At 41.3% G+C, this 24,244-nt stretch overlaps 2 protein-coding genes across 4 annotated transcripts; one reads left to right on the top strand and one right to left on the bottom strand.

Annotated features, from left to right (window-relative positions):
- On the top strand, positions 106-18,091 carry CHRNA5 (cholinergic receptor nicotinic alpha 5 subunit). 3 transcript variants are annotated; one of them, XM_021406865.1, is made up of 6 exons: positions 106-1,186; positions 10,856-11,007; positions 11,411-11,455; positions 12,689-12,798; positions 13,784-14,615; positions 16,527-18,091. In XM_021406865.1, the coding sequence occupies exons 3-6, from the start codon at positions 11,429-11,431 to the stop codon at positions 16,686-16,688; spliced, it is 1,131 nt and encodes a 376-aa protein (XP_021262540.1). In that variant the 5' UTR covers positions 106-1,186; positions 10,856-11,007; positions 11,411-11,428; the 3' UTR covers positions 16,689-18,091. The 3 variants fall into 3 exon arrangements, with proteins under 3 accessions (XP_021262540.1, XP_021262537.1, XP_021262538.1); XM_021406862.1 differs by lacking the exon at positions 106-1,186 and adding an exon at positions 5,167-5,346; XM_021406863.1 differs by lacking the exon at positions 106-1,186 and adding an exon at positions 5,168-5,340.
- Positions 18,092-23,650, bottom strand: CHRNA3 (cholinergic receptor nicotinic alpha 3 subunit). Its single transcript, XM_021406870.1, has 5 exons — positions 23,401-23,650; positions 23,283-23,327; positions 22,088-22,197; positions 19,703-20,714; positions 18,092-19,064 (listed from the first exon to the last, which is right to left on the bottom strand). Exons 1-5 carry the CDS (start codon positions 23,419-23,421, stop codon positions 18,936-18,938), a joined length of 1,317 nt encoding a protein of 438 aa, XP_021262545.1. The 5' UTR covers positions 23,422-23,650; the 3' UTR covers positions 18,092-18,935.

Raw genomic sequence — 24,244 nt, 5'->3', positions numbered from 1 at the left:
TATGCACTGCCTTGAGGGAGCTGAGTGCTGTAGAACATAAAGCCATGGTGTATGCTAGTTGGTAGCCTCTGTGTGTGTGAGGTGCGGTGCCTTTTCTAGTAGAGAAGGGGGCTTCAAAGTCTGGAATATTATGGTCATTTCACATATACCAAAATGAAATGTGCTGGCGTGCCAAGCTTTAATTTGGGCCAGTTTCCTTCTGTCCCAGGCTCTATCAAACCGATGCCTTGCCAGCAGTGGTATGTTAATCACGCCCTGCAGCAAATGTGTTCTGTTCAGCATGACCTTTCATGAGTGCATGTTTTCTAAGGAATTAATCATACAACACTGACTATGTGCACACAAACTAGAGAGACATTTTACAAAGACCTCATTAAAATGATTCACTATCTTGTCTGAATACAAACAGTTAAAGAAGATAGTGTGCAATTCTTAAGCCACATTGATTATTCCACATTTTATCCTAAAAGAAACTGGGCATGTTTTATATTCTTTAGCTTAGTGTCGCTTACGCTTCCCCAAAGAATTCAGTTCCCTTATCTGTCAAATAATGGTCTAGAAAGCTAAGTAGTTAACCACTTGAGAAATCACAGTATGTGTACATGAATTAGAAATCAGAATAATTTTTGTTTGGTTTGTCCCTATGCTGAATGCAGAATAATGAAGATCTGGCTCTGAAAAAAGCAACATAATGTTTGTAGAGGAAATGTAGACAAGTAACTGGAAATTCTTTTATGCTCTTTCAGTTGTAAGAAAGCAGGATGAGAAGCCCACTTGGCTAACATCTTTAACTGAGGGGCCCTACCTGCTGTAATTCAAACTGTGGGGATGATGATTCAGCCTAATTACTGACCGTGGGTTTTGTGGGAATGTGTATAAGCTTTTTTCCTTTTTCTGTGAAAGATATCGGATATTTACAGGATTTAATGTGATTTTAAGGAAACAGAGTGAATCCATACTGTGTATCCTATTTTTAACCAACCCCAGACATTTTTGGCTGGTGAAACGTACATCATCATCATTGGGGCCAAAAATTACCCTTAGTCTCAACAAAACCCCTTTTTTTTTCTCATTGCTCTAAGATTTGGTGTTGAGAACAGAGGAAGGAATCTGGATTCAGGTGTCTGTGCTACAGCTTGTGTGGATGTACTGCATTCATGTTGGCAACCCCTGTATGTGTAGCGAGGTAAGGGTGACGTGGGTTCTGTGCAGGCCGCAGGTCCTGCTTATTAATTTTCTAAGTCTCAGTGCAGAGCAATTGTTTCAATTGCTTTAGTCTTTTATAATTAGTACTTTGTCAGTATTCAAGTTTTGTAGCTAATAAAGGGTAGACTGAGTTTTTTTGCACCTTGTGCAGTACTAGACCTTTTCTTCCAGATCATAACATGGGAGTGATAGTGTACAATGTCCTGAATAGTTGCAGGCAACATGCAGTGAGTAAGATTTAACCTCTGTAATAAAGAACTGTATAAATACCTCAAGCTCCATTTCCACATAGAGAATGTAGCACACAGTCTTCTTATCCTTTGATACCTTAAATGCAATATACCAGCATCTTTTGCAGACTTTTGAATCACTGATATCCCTGAGGATGGCTGTTCTATAATGCTTGGAATATGCCCTAAAAGTAGCAATGCTGACACAGAGTTTTTTCCAATTTGTCAAAGGTCACTTGAATTATGATAGACTCCAGCCGTGCTTTCTGTCTTCTAGGAATCCATTAGAGCATTTAAGTCAGGTTCATCAATGTATATAAATCACGCACGCTAGTCTTGGTGTAGTAGTAGAAGTATTACTAGGTAGTTTATAGATTGAAGGTATTTTTTCTTAAATGATGCTGTTTCTAACAAAGAGGGGGAAAAAGTAAATAAGGATCGTTGTTGAAAGAATTGCCAATGCCGTTTCTTTGCCTATCACTGCTTCATTTGCTGGTGAAAGGGGAACTTCTCAGATACTGCAATAATCAAACACTGGAGTGTTTTATATTTTCTGATCTCCGTTATGTGTGGAGGTGTTGTGCTAAGTTGTGTAGCTCCACGTAAGTCATAAGGCCAGGAAATTCATTCTGGTGATGCATTTGAGTTGTCTTTGCTAATCAGAACGATCTTCCTCTTTTTTGTATTTATTATTTAGGGTGTGCCTAGTGTTCATGCAGAGTTTACTGTGTATTACATTAGTATTTCAAATATTTAGCTATTGCCATGGATTAAATGTTACTTTAACACCAGAGCGTCTTGTAGTGCTGTGGAAGGTGACAGATTTTTGAAATTAGGTAAAAGTGTTTACTTGGAATCATCTGCACAATATGATGATAGTAAGCTTAAAGACTGGATAGTTTATATCTTGCTTGGGTGCACGATAGAACTTGGTAGGACAAGTACTCACAAATAGGTTGTCCTCATAAATGGTGATGTGTTTTGTTATTCTAGGTAGCTTGAGAGCTAATGGAAGTACTGCTCTACAATAATACCCGCTCTGTCTCTATCACCTGCCAATGTGTTTTTGACTTTTTAAAAAAGATCATTTTCTAGATGACAATTCTTTTCAAATCAAGTGCAGTTAACTTCTAGGACTGCTACCTATATGGTTTACCACACTGTGCACTGAAACACAGAAGATTGCTTTAGATGGAAGTCCCTTCTCATCCAAATATTTTTACTTTGCATACTTAAAAAAAAAAAAAAAAAAAAGCAGACAAGGTGATAAAGGATGTGTTAAATTTGTCTGCTGCTTCTGTTTTGTTATGTTCTCAAGTCAATTATTTATTCTTTCAGTACAGAATCTTAAAACTGGGGATAATACTTCTCTACTGTGTTGTGTATTTAAATGCATTTATGTATTTAAATGTAAAGGCTTTAGAGCTGTATGTGATGCTTTGATAACAGGTAGCTAAGTATATACAAGGCATCTAAGTCCACAGCATTAACATACTCAGGTACTTCGTACAAAAGAGAAATGTTGTACTTCGGGAACACGTGAGATTGTGGGACTTCTTTAAATGTCTTTTATGTTATTTAAAGAAGGTTTTCCATGCAGGTTTTGTGTAGTAAGTTTGTCTTTGTTTTCAGGTTTTAACCGTAGTTATTTCTATTGCAATAAGAAAAACTGCTAGAATATTTTTTTGTGAAAGAACTGAGAGTATCCTTCACTGGCTCTATAGCTCTCTGCTTTCAGCAGGAGAAAATTCAGCTTCACAGACGTTTTCCAAAATATTTCAGATTTTACAAAGAGAACCAAGCAGCTTGCTACTTTCATCTGTGAGTAATCTGGCATTTGGTTTTCCAGTTAAAGTGCTCCGCAGTGCCCAGTAAAAGCTGCCAGCAGCCAGTTTACTGGAGATTCACATACTTCAAAGGAGACCTTCAGCTGTCAGCTCCCACTGAGAGGGACCCAGGCATTTCTCATGTAATTGTTTCTGTTTCACTTAGTGATAAATGTTAAGGTTAGCATGATACTGTCAGTATTAACATTTAGCTCCAAGCCCGAATCAGAAGGAAAAAAAAAAAGGTTTATTGTTTGTCAGTCTTTTCTCTAACAGTAATAATACAACATAATTAATGTGTGCCAGATGATGCTACATAAAATATTTAGCCAAAGTTTGTGCTTGTAATGTAGGCAACTCAATCCTTTTATATCTTCCAGCATCTGTTTTGTCAGGCTGGGATGCAGCTGCAAACAAATTCATGGTTATGTAATAAATCCAGTTTGCTACGTCCCGCACGTTTGAGTGGCAGCTATGTTTAGCTTGCTCACTAAACGTGGCTCTGAAATGCATTTACCGCAGTGCTCATGTGCTGTTAATAGAAGCACAGACTGTACGTGGTAACCTTAGGTCAGGAAGAGCAGGTGCAGCGCAGTGGGGGAGCGCTTATCACAAACAATAGATTTGTCATTTCGCTTGAAGCAATGCCCAGTAATTTTTGGAGCACACAGAAAACATCCGAACTCCGCTGCAACGCAAAAGAATACATTTGTGGGTTTCTTTGTTGGGAGGGTTGCTTGTTTGATTTCTGTGCCATGCTTTGGGCTTCTGATTAGTCTCAAATCTTGTGCTGACCGCTGCATATGCACCGAGCACTTCAAAATCAGAACCACGCGCTGTGTATTTTGATGGTGGAGGGCACGCAGCATACAGACAGGTTCTCAGTGTACGGAATGAGTGTGCTTACTGCAGAGCATTGTGATCAATGCCCGTGGGCTGGGAGGAACTCCTGTGTAAGCACCCTTCCTTCCGCACTGACCGCAGTACGTCTGTCACGCACACACAGCCCAAGTGTGGCTGCAGGACAGGCAGACAGTAAGAAAAATAAGAGTTGAACAACTCAGAGTGGGACTGAAATGCTGAAGTACCCCTCTTGGTTGTTGAACATAAATAGCTGCGCCATTTTATACAACATGAATACTCGATGGAGAGAATTTTAATAATTGGCAACGTGGTGAATGACATTACCACTTTGCTAGTGTTTTTGCTGGCCATTATTTGGGTAGGAGGAGGTCCCTCGCTGTGGGCACGCTGCCCTCACCTCTCCCAGCCCATCTCCTGCATCTTTCCTCTCTGTAACTGTGGAAATCCTGACCGTGTCTTCAACGTGAGCGCGTCTCACTTAGTGCCAGCTGCTTCCAGTGCTGCTGGCAGCATGCACCCTCTGTGTATTAACATTGGGGTGATTTAGGAAAAAAAACAGTCGCTAATGTTTTGCAGTTGGTGTATTTAAAGTTATCCTTCCTTACAGCTTTTTGGTTATCAGGTAATGAAAATAGGTTTTGTGAGGAGCTTTCATTATATACATTAGCTACCCATGATAGGTGGAAATACCCTAGGTCTTTTCTTAGCTTGCATCAACTTGTTTGTTTTTTTGATTAAAAGTTCCCAAACATTCTGACTTAGAAAGCTACTCAGTGTTCTGTGTGGAATGGCAGTTAGACACCAGTCGGCTCGGAGTTCTCCCTCAGAGGCAGCGCTCCCGCACGGGACGCTTCTCCTCCTCACAGCCCGAGGGACCGCGCCTCCCACACGGCCGAGCTCCGGCACCGCGGGGCTCCCTTCGGGCCCAGCCGCGAGCGGAGCGGCGAGGCACCACCCCGGGCCGCCCCCCTGAAGGAGGGAGGGAGTGAGGGCGGGCGGCCCGACCGCCCCAGCGGCTCCGTGCGTGGGCGTGGCCAGCGCCTCCCGCGAGCAGCGGTGCCCCGTGCCCGCCGCGCGGCTCGGAGGCGGCGGGGCCATGGCCGAGCTGCGCGCAAGGCTGCGCTGCGGCCGCCCCCTGCTCCTCCTCGCGTGCCTCTTCGCGCCCGTCCTCGGGAAGCCCGGAGCCGGCCCCGCCGCCCGCGCACCTCAGGCGGGTAAGGGTAAGGCGCTCGGCGGGGAGCCGGGAGGGACGCGGGGCGGGGGGGGAGGACCGCTCGGCCCTGGGGCTGCAGCCCGGCTATGGGCTGAGCGCGGGCCGGGCTGAGGCTGCGGGGGGAGCGGGGCCGAGCAGTGCGGGGGGAGTGCTGGGGGTTACTCCGCGGTATAGAGGGGCGCGGGGGAGCGCGTATCTCTGAGGTGAGGAGCGCCCGCCCCCCGGCCCGCTGCGGGCACGGCCCCGGGCTGAGGGGTGCGAGGCAGCGCGCGAGGCCGGGAAACAAAGATTGAAGGAGCAAAATCGATGCTCCTTCAAGGAATTATTGATCAAGAATTATTTCAAAGCACTTTACGTAGCTTCTGGGCGGGTTGCTAAGGCTTCCGCCAAAAAGAGCGATGATCTAGGAGTCATAATTGTGGTGTTTACGAGCAGAAGGGAAATTAATGGGAAATAAAGTTGGCTTTTTTGAAAGCTCAAAGTTGAAGAAATAGCCGTAAGTATGGCGTAGGGAAGTCAATTGCATTGGCCTCTTGTTTTTAATTCAGCATACACAATTGTGATCTGTTACTGCTAAATTTGATTGGAAAGATTGTTCTTGAACGCGGTAGTTGGAAATGCGGTGTTTTCCAGCTTAGTGGAAGATATCTCTCCGTGAGGTTGTTGGTGCATGACATAGCATAGGTGGCAGCGTACGGAGCTGTCTGCATCCAGGTGAAGCCCAGTTTTGCCTTTTGCAAAAGCTGGTGATTTTAACTTTACTGAGAACTGAGTGAGGATCAAGCTGTCTTCTCAGCGTTTGTTCTAAAATGAAAGTAGATGTGCTCTTGCTACCCCGTACTGAAATAAGGAGCGCGCTGAAATAATGACCTCAATCAGAGTACAATTTGCATACAGTTAATGTTGTTTTAGAGGCGTTGCTTTGTATGTGGTACAGCGATCGTCTTAAGGCATAGAAGTGAACAGAGGACGTGGCTTTGTGTCTGTGTTCCTTGAAAGGGCCTGAAAAACGCGCTGTTTCTGTTAGTTGGTAGGCTGGTGCTGAACTGACCTTTTGCCCCGGATGATTCCATTTGGACAGGACAGAACACAAAAAGTAAAGCCAAGTCCTAAGTTCTGTGCCTTGCTGCGTGTCTTACACCAGTGGGCGAGGTGTAAAAGGGAGCCAAAAGGCAAGCAAGCTCCGGCAGCACCGCTGTGCTGTGCTGTGCTGTGCTGTGCTTCCCAGCGAGCTTACTCACCCCAGCCTTCTCTGCTCTGTCTGATGGGGCCCATGCTTCTTCCTGGCAGCAGGAAGCTGCACGCCTTCCTCTCCCAAAGGGGATCTTGTGAGTTATTTATTTTTTTCCCTTCTTTTCCTCTTTTTGTTTTCTTTGGGGATTCTTAGAATGCTTACTTCCGCAGTGCATACCCTCTGGATTAGGTCTAAATGAATAGATGGTTTGACTTGGAAGATTGTGTGTACTTGCTCTCCCTTGTCCACCTTGCAGAGCGCAGGGGCTGCTCCCGCCTCTGTGCTTTTATGATAGAACCCGTGGTGCAGACGTTTGGGGAAAAAAACAGTGCTCCGAGCAGCGGGTGTGAAGAGGCAGTCTGTAGGTGCTCGTATCTGTTTCCTTGTTAAGTGCAGGCTGCATGACAGTATAGCATGCTGGTCTGTCACTACAAAATTTGTACACGCGCTCGTTAATATCAGCAGTAATTATCCCTTGATGCTGAGCTCTTAGGGGACGGTCTAGTTATACTTTCCAATTATCAAGCTGGAAACTTTGATCTTTTAAATTTGAGTGAATGTAAGAACTGTTTTCCCTGCTTTCTACACGCAGATCTCGAGCCTACATTCATGCTGGTTAGGGCTAACCAATATTGCAGTTGGAAATCTCTGACAGTTTCATGTCTGCAGTACGTCACTTTGTTCTGCTACTGGCTGGCACGGTACTGCTGTACTAGGGAAGAGAGCCAGCAGAAATCCTCAGAATGACTTGAACACCCTGAAATAAAAGGAAATGTGTACAAGTTCCTGCAACACAAGTCTGTCATGGTTGTACTCTTAACCTATGAGATATCCAAATATCCTCTGCCAAAACTGAAGACCGTACAGAAACTGTAACTCATGATCATTTTAAGGAGTAGGGGGCTTTGTGATTATGTTACGGATGTCTTCTGATTAATGAAGCAGTGGCAGGAGGTTCTCTCTCTGTCTAAACCTTTCTTTATATTTTTTTCTTTATATTTTTAAGATCTGTATGGTTAGTATTGAACATAATCTTGTTCTTTTTCCTGTCTGCTGCAGTAGCAGTGTGGCTTGCACTGGAAATTGTCACCAACTCCCAACATATTCTGATGTGACCAGATCTGCTCAGGGAATTTAGAGGGCAATCACCAGAGCTCAGTGTAGAAAATTTATATTTTATAGGAAAGGTGGAAATTTTAAATGTATTTCCCTTGAAATGAGCTTTGGGCGGATGTAGAATAAGATATGAACTGTTACCAAAATGCTTCCTTTGTTATAAAGTATGTGAAAGGCACTGAAAATTAGAGTATGGTCTTAATAGAAGTGCGGGTGTACCCAAGCAGGTATGCTGTATTAATGCAGCTCCCTGGCCTGCAGGCAAGCTGTTAGGGGTGCTGGAGTTTGTAGCGGGCAGACTTGCGGATAGCAGGTGGTACACTACACTAGAACACCATTAAAGAAGCGAGTTTTAACTAGAAAATACAGATATATGGCCATGATCGTTATCCTTCGTAATGTTCTTCCTCATTGTAATGATATTAAATGAGAAATCTGGGCTAGGGTTTCTAAATCTAAATTATAATATTAGACTACTAAGAAGTCCCCTGCACCATGGATCTCTTCTCAAAAAGCACCAAGCAGTGATCCAGTTGTTTCTGTTACTAATTGCATTTCCTACTTAATTTTTAACCTGTTTTAACCCTGTCAAAAGTATGCACCCACTACGTCAAAGTTTTTTAAGTAATGAATACAAAAAAGGAGTGCTCTTTGCATCGGAACGTTTGTCTGTGCTTTGCAGAATTCGGAGTTTGGCCATGCAGCACCTTCTGGTACGGTTTGTGTGATTCTTGTTTTTTTCCTCTGCACGAAGTCACACCAAGAAAGACTGAGTGGAGTGGAGTTCTGGGTGAAAACTGAAGCAAGCTTTGCCCCCGGGATTTATCACTGTAGAGTACAGCTACCGGTGGGTCAGGCTGCAGAAGTTACTGACTAAAGCCATGGAGGTACAGGCGAGCTTAGAATGGCCCTTCAGGGCCTGAAAACCCACTTCACCGTGAGGCTTGTTCTCCAGTCTGTTTGCTGATCCTTTCCATAGGTTTTGACAACCTTGCTATTAAGAGTGAAAAAGTGGTAAGGGAACACTTCTCCATTTAGCTCAGCATGAGAGAAGCTGTGTCTGCAGACTGTGTGTACCTGGAGGATGCTGCATTGGTGCTCAGCAGGTCAGCTTACAGGAGCACAGAGGCTGTGACAGTGCAGCTCTGCCTCTGCATTGCTTCAAGGTCAATTAACGCTCACAGATTGTTCACAAAATTCGGTAGCGTTGCTACTGTAAGAGGGAAATGCAATTAATGCTCGTACAAAAATCAAGTATTTATGAAACGGGCTGAAATATACACAAAGCTATTCATAATTGAGGAAATACGGATATAGAAACAGAGAAATTAAGTTGAGTCTTCAGGAAGCATTCTCTGAAATGTCTGTAATGAGCAGGACTTGGCAGATCCATGTGCAGTTACACGCGGGGAAAAAACCCTTGGCTAATGAGGATGCTTTGAGCTTAAATATCAGTAAGAATTCCTAGTAGTGGTTCTGCTGCACTGTTCTGAGCAGCAGTGCTGACCGAGGTGGGGGAATTCCCTTGTGGTCGGGCCCTCACAGCACAGCAGAAGCTGTCACTGCCTGTCACTGTGATGGGAGGGAGGAAACCCAAAGCTCCGGTGCTGCGGTTGTGTGGGCTGGTTGCAGCCACAGGCAGGTAGCTTAGGTGCATTTAAGTTGGTGTCTTCAATGGTGTTAGCCAAGCCTACCACAGATGCAAGCCCTCAAACTGTTGATCCAATTCTGATGTAGACCACGCAAGTTGTGTTAAAATGAGAACCGACAGGCAAACATCATGCTACCTGGCCCAACTGCAGTTCTGTAATCTTAGGCAATTCTGGAATTTTAGTCCTCTTCAGTGTCTAATCATCTGTGATTCACTGAATATTTGTGATAATAAGCTTCAAAGAGAGATTGCTTATATTGCTTTTAATTGATGCTTTTGTTTCCTTTATCTTCTTTCATGAGAAAGGTTAAACACCGTTAGTCATTTTTCTGCGTGCATCGTTCGCTACTTTATTGAATTCTGTTGTGTGCACTAAATTCACCTCCTTGCCAAGCAAAATAATATTAATCTTTTAAATCTCTCCTCGCGTGCATGTCTGCCTCTGGTTTTAATCTGTTTATGCCATTCTCTGGTGCTTTCCTATTTTCGATGCATCTTTTTTTAGATGGACACTATTAGTGAGCGCATCATTTCTAGAAAGGTCACGCCACAGCTTTATGTAATGGTGCGTTAAAAGGAGATGCTTGTGAGCATCTTTCTTCAGATTACTTTGCACCCTAGACTGACTATAATAATTTTGAAGTCTTTATTTTGCAGTAGTTTCAGTCAGTTGAAATCCCATCAACCTGGTGGTCTGCGTGGCCTCTTGGGTCATCGGTCGTTTATTTCCAAAGCTCTTCCAAACGTGCTGTTCTCCAGGGAGGTGTGAGGAGACATTTAATCTGCTGTTCTTTGTAAGCTGTACAAGGACTTTGGATGTCCTAGGTCGTCAGTCTCCAGGCACTGAAATGGATCCCCAGTGCAGTGAAAATGAAGTGACAAACTGCACACTATTACTTAAAAAGAAAGGTGCCTTCCAGCCTGTAGAAAAATAGAGGATTTACAGATAAACAGATTAGCACATGAGTATAAAATAATTAAAAAAAAAAGATGTGGGGAGAAGTACTTTACAAGTGCTGCAAAGTTTATGCATCACACATGCACAAACATTAGAAGAAGCAACATAGAACGTGAAGATAGTTACATTTCAAACAAGAACAGAAGCTATGCAAGGTACTGAAGGCCTGTATGCTGGTTTTTAAAAAGTACCTCTTTGGTTTAGAATGATAGAACTTCAACTCCTCAGAGATAAGTTTTGAGTTTTAGAGGATTTCCGTAGTTAGATGGCACGCAGTAAATGACGTGAGTTGAATGACACGAGCGCGTTTTGCCTTTTGTCGTTATTAGTAGTAAAATTATCTTCATTTCCTGAGCAGTACATGTGTTGGTAGTACTGAGGTGCTAATATAGCCAGGTCATTTTACAGCACTCAGACGCAGCCTTGGCCATGCTTCTAGATGGAAGGGGATGAGAAACTTAACACTACCTAAGCATAGTTGCAGCTGTTTGGACACAGGAATGCAGATGTACTGTATTCGTTTAAATCACTGTTAAGAAGTTGCTCTTATTGTGCAGGTATATCTGAACCTTCTTTTATTGCTAAGAGTGAAGATCGTCTGTTTAAACATTTATTTGAAGACTATCAAAGATGGGTTCGTCCAGTGGAACACTTGAATGATACGATAAAAATCAAGTTTGGTCTTGCAATCTCTCAGCTAGTAGATGTGGTATGTACAGTAAATAAGCCTGGTTGTTTGCTTATTTCTTTCCCCCAAAACTTACTCTCTTCAGATTCTTCCCAAATTGAATCCATTGTTTTTTCCACTTGGAGTTTTCCCCCCACAGGTTTGTTGTTCCATCTTGTTTCCACAGAAAAGCAGTAAGACTGCATGAAATGCAGATGCACGAAAAAAAGGAGGAGAGGGAAGAGACACAGAAGGGGGAGAAGCTACTTTTTAAGCAGTTAAATAATCTAAGGACTTTAAAACTATTAAGTTTTAAAGTGTATTACCAAAGACTGGAATGTTTTAGAGGTGCTTTTACATCACCAACTGGCATGAACTGTAGCAGTTAGTTACAATGTGCCATGCCGTTTTTATTTTTTTAATAAAATACGTGTCATTTTTATAGGATGAGAAGAATCAACTGATGACAACAAATGTCTGGTTGAAACAGGTATGTGTGAAATAGCGGTGAATTCTGAGGTTTCATAACTGCAAATGGAAAGTTGGAAGCAACTTTCCTAAATATTTGTTTACTCAGATGCATTAGTTCTTATTTCATGTAGTCTGTTTACAGTACATCACTGGAAATGCTTGAAAGGATTAATTGTTATAAAATTCAGTTTAAAAAAATGAAGTATGTTTTTAAAATGTACTTTATAAAAACAATTCTGAGATTGCATTGCATGGCTGCTTAATAGACCAGGGTTTGTGTTATAACCATGATGAAAATTACTGCCTCAGTGGAAAAGTGTTCTTTCAAGAACTGTGTCAAGAAGAGTATGAAGGGTTTGTGTAATTTTTTATATATTTCTTTTAAGATATTTCTCTTGTCAGGTGTTTAAGATTATTGGATAACTACCACTAAAGAATTTCAGTTTCACAGTTGCATGTACTTGCCATAAAAAGCTGATTTTCCTCGTCACAACATTTGTTGATGGGCAGGAGGAAGCAACAGGCTTGAAAATAATCCAAGTCCCATGCTAAGCCTAGTGGCCGCTAATAGCTTGGGAAACACTTCTCACAAATCATTCTTAATTTAACTTAGAGAAGTGGTTGCAGACTCCAATTATGTTTACTAGCTTACTAAATTATTTTTATTTTGGCTATTTCTTTTTTTTTTTTTTCTGGTTCTTTCCATTCTCTTCTCTCCAATAACTCTAAGTTCAGGCATTTATTTTCAGGAAAACTGTATTACTGCTTAGTCCGTATGAGATGGTGATATGTTAATGAGAAAACTTTGTTCCCTTGTAGTAGTTTCTGCAGAACTTAATGCAGTTAGATCGATTCAAATGAAATAAGAACTGACCTGAATGTATTTACAATTCTCTCTGATGGCAAACGCTCAGAAACTTGTGTTTTTCCCTCTAGGGCTTTTAGTTCAAATGTAAAATACTATCTATATTTATAATACTTGTGTAAACATGCTCTGAAAAAGAATTTTAATATTATAAGGTCTGTACTGAAATACTATCAAATGGCTCATAATAAAAAACAAATGCTGGACAATGTCATTAGTTGACTGTGCAGCAAATTCAGCGCTGTATGTGAATTTTAGAAAACTTACAGAAATGTGATGCATTTGTTTATTTATTTTAAATTGCCTCTATGTCTGTTTTCATCCAATCGTGTCCTGCTTAAATTAACTTCACTTTTATTATGATTTTTACATCTCTTGCATCTGCAGGAATGGATAGATGTAAAATTAAGATGGAACCCTGAGGAGTATGCTGGAATAACATCTATTCGTGTCCCATCCGATTCTATTTGGATTCCAGACATTGTGTTATATGACAAGTAAGATTTAAATCTTTTCATATAAAATACCTTTACTCTTTCTAACATTACTATCCAAGCTGCTTGTAGGAGGCTTCTTGGATGGACTATGTGTGTACATTTAGGACATTTATGCGCATTGATTTTTTTGCTACGTTAAATGCAAGTTCTATTTTGCTACTGTGTGTCTTTTTTAGACTCTTCAAAATGTTTATTTCCATTTCTTCTTGTAAACTCCTTGTTATTTAGAAGATGACATCTCACCCAGCCTTAGGTACAAGCTATTAATGTAGAGGGAGCGTGTAGTGGGAGGGGAGTGACTAATTTATGCTGTTCTAAGTCATATCTGGTGTGGATTTAAAGTGAAGTGCACTCAAAAGTAAGTTTGTTTTTCAAGAATTGATGGATCCCAGAATAAATAAATTGTGAATGAATCTTTCTGATCAATTCAGGTGCATGTACAACACTTCTTACATTTTCTGGCTTGCTGAGTCAAGAGAGGCTGATTATAATTTCATGTTTGGAGGTAGAGCACAAGTTTTTTGCTTTTCAATTATTATGGTTTCTCCAGATTTGAAAATATTTGTGCTGTATTACCAGTGGAAACATCAGAGTTCGGTCATGCTGCTAAAGGTCAGGATTTCTGCAATCCCTTGCTTTAATGATCAGGCCTGCCGTAAGTTGTACAGATCTTCTCATGACTTGAAAATGTTCTTTACTTTCGCAAAGGTAATTAACTGTGTGAGATTCAGGTTAAAAAACAAAACAAGAACAAACAACAACAGCAATAACCCCTACTCCCCCTCCCCGCAAAAAAACTCAAACCAGTAAACCAGCAAACCAAGAAAAAAACAACAACCAATCATGAGAAGTAAACTGTGAACACAACACAATACAAAAGTTTGTCAGTGAAGGGGGAGAACGAAGGAGCAAACAGCTGAAACGACAATAACAAAACGTATCTTCCTCCATCATAATTTTATGCTGATATCTCTGTTCCTTTCAGTGCAGATGGGCGTTTTGAGGGGACGTCTACTAAAACCGTCGTAAAATATGATGGCACCATTGCTTGGACTCCACCAGCAAATTACAAAAGTTCTTGTACTATTGATGTAACCTTCTTTCCCTTTGACCTCCAAAACTGTTCTATGAAATTTGGTTCCTGGACTTACGATGGCTCCCAGGTTGACATAATTTTAGAAGATTATGATGTTGACAAGAGAGACTTTTTTGATAATGGAGAATGGGAAATAGTGACTGCAACAGGGAGCAAAGGAAATAGAACTGATGGATGTTGCTGGTATCCCTTTGTTACATATTCCTTTATAATTAGACGTTTACCTCTTTTTTACACGTTATTTCTCATTATTCCTTGCATTGGACTTTCTTTTCTAACTGTCCTCGTCTTCTATCTTCCTTCAAATGAAGGTGAAAAAATTTCCCTTTGCACTTCAGTCCTGGTATCTTTGACTGTTTTTCTCCTGGTCATTGAAGAGATTATTCCATCATCTTCTAAAGTTATCCCTCTTATAGGAGAGTACTTGGTGTTTACTATGATATTTGTGACATTGTCCATTGTGATAACTGTCTTTGCTATCAATATTCATCACCGTTCTTCATCTACGCACAACGCTATGGCACCTTGGGTTCGCAAGATATTTCTTCACAAGCTTCCCAAGCTGCTTTGCATGAGAAGTCATGTAGATAGATACTTTGCTCAGAAGGAGGAAACAGGAAATGTGAATGGATCAGAATCGTCTAGGAACACCTTGGAAGCAGCTCTAGATTCTATCCGATATATTACAAGGCATGTTATGAAGGAGAATGAAGTTCGTGAGGTGGGTGTATTAGTCATTAAACTCATTTTGTAAAAAGTGGAAATGAAAAACAAAAACAAAGCACAGCAACAATGAGTAATGGTTCGCTACGTGGTCACATATTTAATATGTGCTAGGTTTTCTAGTTCTTGTACTTCACTGGAAGTCATATATTTGTTTCTGCTGGAAAGAAGTGCTGGTGTGCTACAACACTGAGATGTTGGGCTGGTATCATACAGTCCTTGGGTTCTTGAAATATTTATGCGTTCTAGAAGTAAGTCCATGTTGTTAATTAAATATTTTCAGAGACACTTGTCTGTTATGAGAGCATGTACTGTTACCTGCAGTGCTGCTGAATGTTACTTTCATAATGAAATAAGTAGGTATTTTTCATTTTAATGTTGTACCTGAAGGCTACCTGAAAAATACATTTGGTTTACAATTCCAGAATAATTCCTGCCCTGCCTTTTTCTTGCACCTTTCAATTCCGAATATAAACAATTTTAAATTCCATAATTTATATTAGTTTAACTACAGGTTGCCACCACAGCTCAGTCATTTTGTGTTGAGATCAGGCATCGAGTGGATAACCTCTTGAGTGATCTTTTCTAGCCCTATTATCATTTGCCTTTGACATCTTTTGATGTAATTTAAAGGATATTTTTCAGTCTGTACATTTGCACATTGAACTGCCCTTAGTGTGGGTATTTACACCGTGCAGGTAAGATCATTACAAATCAGTTTTCCTTCCTTCCTTTAAACTAGCACCTCTTGTAGATAGTTGCTGAGAGGCGTGTACTCTTCTACTCACCTTGGAGTAAATTAATTCCTCTAACACAGCTTCTCAGGACTGTACTCTGATATTATCACCAGAGATCCAGTCTGGATTTTGAATACCTACTGTACTGTTGAAATAGGATTGCTGTGTATAGATTGCAGAGTATACACATGTATATATGGCACAAATAGAATAGTTTGCTATTAAATATATAGTTTTGAGTAAATTGGGAGCTGATTTTCTTTCTCTTCATTAAATTACTTTATTCGATTGTGCGTGGCAAGAGAGTTGATAGGTATTTTGTGTTTTGGGTGTAACGTTGCTGCAACTCGAAACCTCAGACCGAATGTACAGCTGGCTGGGGGTTTGCTTACATTTTGTTATGTGGCCTCTGGAGAATGCAGGCTTTGATTGCAGAAAGATTTTAGCCCTGGTTGCTGAAAATAAAGTTTACACAGCTAGTGTTGTTGTAGCCTTGCCTCACAGGATGCGGTAGGCCTGGGAAATGCAGATAGCTCCACTTCAAATGAAAGATGCTTTTTTGGCAGAGTTTTAATTTGCTTGCATGATTATATCAGCTGTACTTGGAAAATTGTGTATAGATATAAATAATGCTATCAAAACGGAAAACAGTCTTGAAAGCGCTGTGAGTGTTCTACCTAGTGTGTAGTTGCATGCACGAGTAACTTCACAGTTGTCAGATTTTGTGTGTGGCGCAGCAGCTGCTGTGTCTGCTGTGTCTGTGTCTGCTGTTAATTGTTTGCAACTTTAGCGTCTAGCTCCTGCCTGGGAATCCTACTCTGTGATGAGGCTGTGGCATGAATCCTAAATCCTCCAGTATGTTATTAAATTGCATACTGGTTTTCCCTCTATGCAATTGAGGATGTTCAGTGCTTATCAGGGTCAATTGCTCCACTAAAATTTTGTATTTGGGCTGCATAGTTTACTAGTCTATGTAGAGAGAAGTGTTTTCCTGCTCTGGGTCACGGTGTGATTTAATAACACATGTATATATTAAAAAGGAGGGGGTTATCAAATTGACCTGATTGGGAGGGGGAGGAAAATGTGAAGTGATTAATTATTGCAGAGTCTGATGCTGTATTTTCACCTGCTCTTGCACGTGCTGGACAGCTCTTATGTTCTTTGTTTTTTAGGTTGTTGAAGACTGGAAATTTATTGCTCAGGTGCTTGATCGAATGTTCTTATGGGCCTTTCTTCTGGTTTCAATAATTGGATCACTTGTGTTATTTATTCCTGTTATTCATAAATGGGCAAGTATAATAGTGCCTGTGCATATAGGCAGTACAAATACATAAGATATTTTTGGATCTGTCTCCTGCTAACATCATTCTAAAAAAGTTTTGTAGCGGTAAGTTTCCATGCACGTTCTTTGTAGGCATGTTTCTGATAGGAAAAAATAAAATAAAATCCCAAACCTAAAAATTATGTTGATGTTAAAGCATGACATGTAGGACTCACAGAAGTCAATTCGCTTAGTGCCAGTCTACTAAGATACTTCCAAATCAGGTCCAAATCAAAAAGACCCTTTCAAATACTTGCATGTGTATGTTAGAAATGGTATATACTGACACCTACTGAGAAGTAGAAGGATTGAGATTTTTTAATGAAGATCACTGTAGTCCCGTTATTAAGTTACTATGGAAATTATTATATCTATTATTAATTTTTTGCAGATACTTGCACGATAGGGTTGCTTATTTCAGTGTATTATATTATGCAAATTAGAACTTGTATCTACACAGTAAACAAAAAATTATAATAAAAACATCAGTTGAACTTCCTGCCTGTTCAGCGTACAAATAAACAGAGATTTGACTGTGTGATGCCTGCATAAACTTCCAGTGGAATTTGCTGCTAAGCTTGAAATCTCGTTAATTCTACCACATTACTGTGAACATGTGATATGTTAAGCCTTAAAATGCTTACAGGATACGTGAGTATTGATATCTCTGTGTCAGCTATGTCTCATATATGTATGTTTATATAGCAAATTATTTATTATATCGTTAAACTATATTAATTAAATAATGTATGTTAATTCTTCAAATTCCTTCCAGTGCTGCTATTCTTAAAAGTTCTGTATTCCCATCATAATTTATTTTCAAAGTGAATTTGCAATCATTATCTGATTTAATGCTTTAGTATAATAACTTTCTCAGTATTACTAATAGTAATGCATCAGAAACTCTGCGTGAAAACTGCAGAAGTGCTTTGGACATCTTATTTCCTTTCCAAATGCCAAGTTTCTTTTTATAGTCCTCTTTGGTTTTGAATTATTTACTGCAGTTTACTCTTACCTGGAAAGAAAACAAAGCAAGGATATTAACCATGTCTCTTTTTAGCTCCCTTCCTGTACCTTGTTCAGTGATGTCTGCAGACTGCCTTGTTATATTATGAGGTAATTGGCAGCGTGGCCGATGGAGTTCCAGCCTTTAGACTAGTAACTAACAATTCTTGCAAATGCATGAAGTTCTTTCAGTCATTTCTATAATCAGATCACGATATCTGAGGATGAAAAAGATAGGCTTGAATCCTTGGGGTTTTCAGCTCATCCCCAGGTGTGTCTGAAATGAAATAATTTTTAATAGAAGCATGGGCCTTTACTTTTGTAACCCCTTTCTGAATGCGTTGAGATGTAACTAATGCTGCTTCATGAAGCTTTTGTCTCTTGGTCAAAATAAATGAAAGAAAACCACAATTTTCAACAGCTTGATTCTCTTTATTTTTATAAATGTTACCTCATTTGATACCACTATTTCTAAAAGGTTTTCAGTCTGGTACAGAGAGAACAGTTTATATCTATACAAAGCATCTTCTCATTACAGTATGTTTGTTGCACTGTTTATTCAAGCTCTCAAATAATCTTCAGTTACTGATATAAAAAAGACATATACCTAAGACATAATTTTAGCATACTTCACAGGAGTATTTTGTAGCTACTTGCCTTCCCTTGTAATAAAACACTGTGCAGCGTGTTTATTGCCATCATCTATTACTCACCTATTATTTCTTTCATAATAAACCTGCCCACGGACGTTTCTCCTTACAGTTTGAATCGGTTTGTACACTGGGTGGCAGTGTTCTGCATTCTAGCATTTGGTATGTATGCTTCCTAACCCATTTCATCCTTCTCAGGGCATGGATTAAATTAATATGAAGATGCTTAACACCAGACAAACCTGGTAGCCTGAAATATTCCACCTGTCTCGATTCTCAGGATATTTGTATAATTTTCAGTTTATCAACAACTTCTGAAATAGTTCCTATGAAGTTTAACCACATCTTTTCCAGTTATTGTGAAAAGGGGCTGGCAAGCATAGCACATATTACTTGGAGATTAGTTCTCATAAAGTTTTAAAATATATTTTTTTTCATGTTACCACTTTTTTGATAAAGCCTTCTAGGTCAAGCAAAGTTGAAGCCAAGAGAGATTCTAATTCTACTACGTCAACACACAGAAGAGCTATCAGGTGCTGGGGTAAGAGTGCAGAGTTGGGGTGGCACAAGTTTTATTTGATTTCACAGTGTAACATTTTTGATTTTTACATGTCATCTCCAGCCATCAAAGGTTGTAAAAACAACCCTGCTGTTCCCAGAATACATACCAGGATGAAAACCCATAGGAAAATGCGGTCAATTACCATGGCAACATATTTCCAGTCATCCTGAATCTGAAAAATAAATATTAAGGAGGCATGTTTATTAGATGAATAACTGGCATTAGCAATTAGGAACATTTCGTATAGTGTGCAAAGAACTTTTTTCAGCTTTCATCTGTTTTAACGGATGAAATAATGACTTGAAGCAGCTTTGTTTGAATGTGCTATTCGTGCTAAACCAAAAGCTGCTTCAAATACAAAAAGTTGTTCACCAAGACACCAAACTTCATGGGATACTAATTCTCTTCTGCATGTCAGTAGTGAAAGGAAAAAGCTTTACATTTGTATGTGATCAGGATTAGCCAGAAAAGCTTACTGAAACACACTACTCCTACTGGTCGTTAAACAGTATGTTGCAGATGAATTGGTACACAGTTATCTGTATGCTTGGAACATGTTTCATAGGTAATGCTGAAATTTTATTACGTTCTCATGCAAGGTGTGTTGTCAATAGAGAGAACGTTGTGCAAGAGAGCTGCTCCCCAAAATTATCTACACTCAAAGTTGCATGTATTTGTAATACAGCTTATGTAATTCACTTATACAAAACAGTGGTCTGTGTTGTCTTTCTGTTTGATTTTTTTTTTCTTCAGAGCATGCTGACGGTAAATGCGGTCTGCAGTTTGAGTAACAGTAAAATATATTCTTACCTCTTTTGCTTCATTCTGCATTTTCATATTTTCTGCGATGTATTTAACACTTTCAATAGCATCTCTCATTTCTGGTGACAGAACTGAAAACGAAAAGAGAGGATCTACAGATTCAGAGCTGGAACTTCTTGTGAGATTGCCGCTGAAATCAGAAAACTTCATTCGTTGATACTGGCAACAGCTGCATGCCATGTCTTGACATACAAAGCCATCTTTGCAGCATTTGATTTCAGAGCTGTTGAAGCAATTTAAGTTTGAAATCTCAGAGGTGTAAAATGGTTTTGGCTTCTGATTATTCTCTTCATCACTGGTCGGCCTTGTCATAAACATGATCCTGGGAAGTAAGTTCAGGAAGATAGTTCTCACCCACACAGGCATGGTGTGTGTCTTGGGTGTTCTGTAGTGCACGTTGAGTACAAATACCGTAATCACAATAGACAGAGTTACAAATATCATAGTGAAAAGGAGGTATTCCCCAATAAGCGGAATTACCAGGGAAGTAGAAGGTATGGTTTCAGTGATAACAAGAAGAAACACGGTTAAAGACAGGAGGACTGATATACAGAGTGTCACCTTCTCACCACAGTCTGAGGGCAAATAGAAAACTAACACAGTCAGAAAAGAAATCAGCAGACATGGAATAATCATGTTGATAGTGTAAAATAAAGGTAAGCGCCTGATGTAAAGAGAGTATGTGATGTCTGTATAGATCTCTTCACAGCAGTTATATTTGATGTCATGTTTATACCCGGGAGCTTTAATAATGGCCCATTCTCCACTCTCCCAGTAATCTTTCAGGTTCATCGTAGAGCCGATTAAAACCAGATCGATTTTGGCTTTGTCGTAAGACCAGGAACCAAACTTCATGGTGCAGTTCTGATAGTCAAATGGGAAGTAGGTTACATCTATTTTACATGAGCTTTTAAATATAGCTGGGGGTATCCAGGTCACATCACCCGTGTACTTCAGTAGGGCCTTTGTCTTGTCATCAACCTGGAAATCTCCAACTGCGCTGCAAAGCAAATAAAAACAACGTTGGAATGCATCTGATCCAGGTAGTTTTATGTTGTCAGTTCACATACATTAAATCTTGAATCTGGTTTGTGAAAGCCAGCAATTGCAAACTGACGTGGAGCTGAATTGCATATTGCAAGACTGTCAGTGGCTGTCATAAATTAGCACAGTTAAAATGAAATAAACAGCTTCATAAATTTGGAGAATTTGAAAAAAACTTTTTTACAGTAACAAGATAATGCAATCAATGTACAAAACAGCAAATGTGAGATCAAGCGTGGCCAAATCCAAGGGCTGATAGGAGGATATCTGGTACTGGTATCTCCACGTCTTCTGCGGACCGTGAAGGCAGTAGCTAGGGCTGGGGTGCATCTTCGCCTGAATCGTGTATCCAGTGAGGTTTGTTTTTTTTAAGTTTTGTATTGCTCTCCTGGTCCCATCAATCATGTAAGATCCATGTGACAATTATACCTGTTTATATGAAAAGTAAAACTGAAAACGTAATTTTCATTTTCAGAGCCAGTTAGAAAAGTAGCGTCATCTCTGTTCTTCCACGGACTTAAGCTTTGGATCTGTGCAGTTAAACGCATTTGATTGAGAGCTGCTTCCTTGAAGAGCAGAGGGATCCATTTAATTATGGTTTGGCTCTTCACGGTCATGTTTTAACTGTTACTTTTGTATGTCAGGGCTGCTAAAGGGAAGGTGTCAAATTATGAGTTTAATGGGTAGAAAGCTAGAACTAGCTTGTTTGTTTGTTTTAGTCTGACTCAGACAAGAAAACTGCAGCCCAAGGGAACTTTTTGTCACTTCCCTTGTCAGCAGTGTTAGAAACAGTAGTAAAATTGGGGCCTTGTGAAGGGAAAAAGTAAACCTCACTTTGGCCTGCCCCCCCCTTGTGCTTGCACCTTTAGGTTAGGAGCTGGCTCGTGGCCAGTGATGCTGATGTAGATGAGAGAGAGTAAGTAGCAGAGAGATGCAGGATATAGGTGGGACATTGGAAAGTAGGCTTTTTCAGCAAGTTCACTGAATTTGTTGGCATTTGTTAGTTTAAACAAATCAGTAGCAATTCTTCCTGTAGAATCAGATAATGGTTTGGGTTGGGTTGGAAAGGACCTTAGAGACCATGTAGTTCCAACCCCTGGCTGTGGGGCTCAGATACCTTCCACTAGATCAGGCTGCTCACAGCCCCATTCAGCCTGGCCTGGAGGACTTCCAAGGACAGGGCACTCACAGCTTCCCTGGGAAACCTGCTCCAGCATCTCACCGCCACCACAGTGAAGAATTTCTTGTTTCCGTCTCACGTAAATGTACCTTCTTTAAGTTTAGAACTGTTACGACTGAATTAAGAAGACAGATATGCAGGAGTCTTACTTGTTATATAAAACAATATCTGGCTTCCAGATCTGTCCAGAGGGCACTCGGATGAATTCAGCACCTCCGTAATCCACTGGATTCCACCGAAGCTTGTAATCATTCCAGATCTAATTATGGAAGAAATGAGTCAATACATTAAATTTGTGAAGAAATCAAAATCCTGTGGACTAGAGTCAAAAGTAGTGCTGTTGGATAGCTTTTAGGGTTGTTTTATTGTGGATACCACCATGATGGGACATTTCTTAACCACGCATCTATGTCTGGTGTTTTTGTGTGTCTAGAGGTGACTTAGATATGTGCAACTCCCTGTACCAGTGGATGAAAGAAGGTGAAAAAGGAAGAGAGTGTAGGACAGGAGCAATAACTTAGGTCTCAAAAAGCACTGTCAAACAGTGAAAATGGATTGATAGGGGGCTCTGTTGCTGCATGAAAGCACCGAAGGAAGCACCCAGGGTAGACACGTTATAAAAAGCTGCAGGTGGCATTATTCAGTCAAGTAACAGCCTTGTTCATTAGTGCTCATTAAAACCTAGCTTAGTCAAATTAAGATGAAGCAGCCTATTAAGTCAGTTAAGCTGACCACAACAGTAATTACACTTTTAACCTGTGAAATTCCTTTTAAGTGCAGTCAGCATTGCTGTGCTCTCTTTCAGAGTGGCTGAACAGCACTCTGTGTCCTGGTGGCAGCCCTCCATGCTGAACCTTCCCTCTGTATGTGCTCCTATCTACCACAACATTCTGGGGCAAAAAAAAAAAAAAAAAAAAAAAACGGCACTCGGAGACTACACTGAGTGTAGGAGGGTTATGGCTGCAGGTGGTGACTCTCGTCCTCAGTTGAACAGCTGCACCCCGGCATCGGCCCCGTGTTTGCACGCTGTGGCACTCATTCTGGTGGGATGGGTTGGTGGTGGTTTTGCTGCTTGAGGCGCGCTTGCCGTTGCGGGGCTCTTCACATACCCGAGGCGGGAAAACGCGCGCCGCGTGCTGAGCTGCCACCGCGCGCCGCTGGGGGGCAGCAGAGCGCCGGGCCGCGAGGCGCTGCGGGCGGGAAAGCGGTGCCGGGGGGTGGTGGTGCGCTGAGGGGAGCGGCGCGGCCGGAGCTCCGAGCAACCCGGGGGCTCCGCCTGTGCCCCCCGCCCCGCCCCGCCGAGCGGGTGCCTCGTCACCGCCGCGTTCGGGGCGCGCTACTCACGTGCTTCAGCCACAGGTTGGTCTCCATGATCTGGTTGACTTCGTCCTGTTAAAACAAAAGGCGTGTCGGGAGCGGCGCCGGCCGTCCCGCAGGCTGCCCGTGGGGGGCGGGCACTCACCACTTTGACCAGCTGGGACATGGACACCTCGAACTGGATGATGACGGGATCCGAGGCGTTCTTTACCGGGCGGACGAACTGGTTGTAGTTCTTGAAGAGGGCCGCGTAGAGCCGGTGCTCGGCCTCGGAGCCGCCGCAGCCTGCGGGTCGGGGCGGGGTGAGGCGCACAGACGCGTCCCAGCCGCCCCGCGTTGCCCTGAGCAGCGCTTCGTTACGGCGTGTCCCCGCGCTGCTGCTGCTCGTGCTGTGCTGAGTTGCCCAGCAGCAGCTCCTCGGCTGTTTGCTCCGAGCTTTGAGAGCCTGTGCCTCCAGTGACGCTTTGGATAAGCATCCTGACAGCCGGGCACCGTTCTCCTTTTAGGAGACTCTTTCTTAGAGAGTCTTCCTGGTCTTTGTGAGAGTTCTTGTCTCCCTGAGACAAGGAAGCTCCCCTCATGGGTAGCTATATTCAGATGAAACTTGGAAGGCAACTTTATTTTTCGGATTGGTGAAATCACTCAAGCCAAAGTTGCTAATTAAAAAAACCAAACATACTTCTTTGATGCTTTTTAACTGCCGGCCTTGCCCTGATCTTTTGGTATTTCACCTCCCAAAATAAGGCTTCCTGGAATCAATCTTTTAGATAAGTCATTTTAAGGCTAAGTTATAACGACTCGTTATGATAGCCAGTCCCAAATTGCCAGCCTTACAGCAGTCGGGTTAAATCTAGTGCCTGCTTTATCTCAAGAATAAGTGTGTTAATGTTTTTTTTTTCTTTAATTTAAATGTTTTGGTGCTTTACCTGCAGAGGTAAGGCACACTGTTTGCAGCACGCGTTTAAAGCTTTTTAATACTGTCTCTTCTA

The sequence above is a fragment of the Numida meleagris genome, chromosome 9, assembly GCF_002078875.1.
Source record: "Numida meleagris isolate 19003 breed g44 Domestic line chromosome 9, NumMel1.0, whole genome shotgun sequence".
NCBI classification, from domain to species: domain Eukaryota; kingdom Metazoa; phylum Chordata; class Aves; order Galliformes; family Numididae; genus Numida; species Numida meleagris.
The sequence above is the reverse complement of the archived record's forward strand: the minus strand, read 5'-3'. Positions and strand labels throughout refer to the sequence as shown.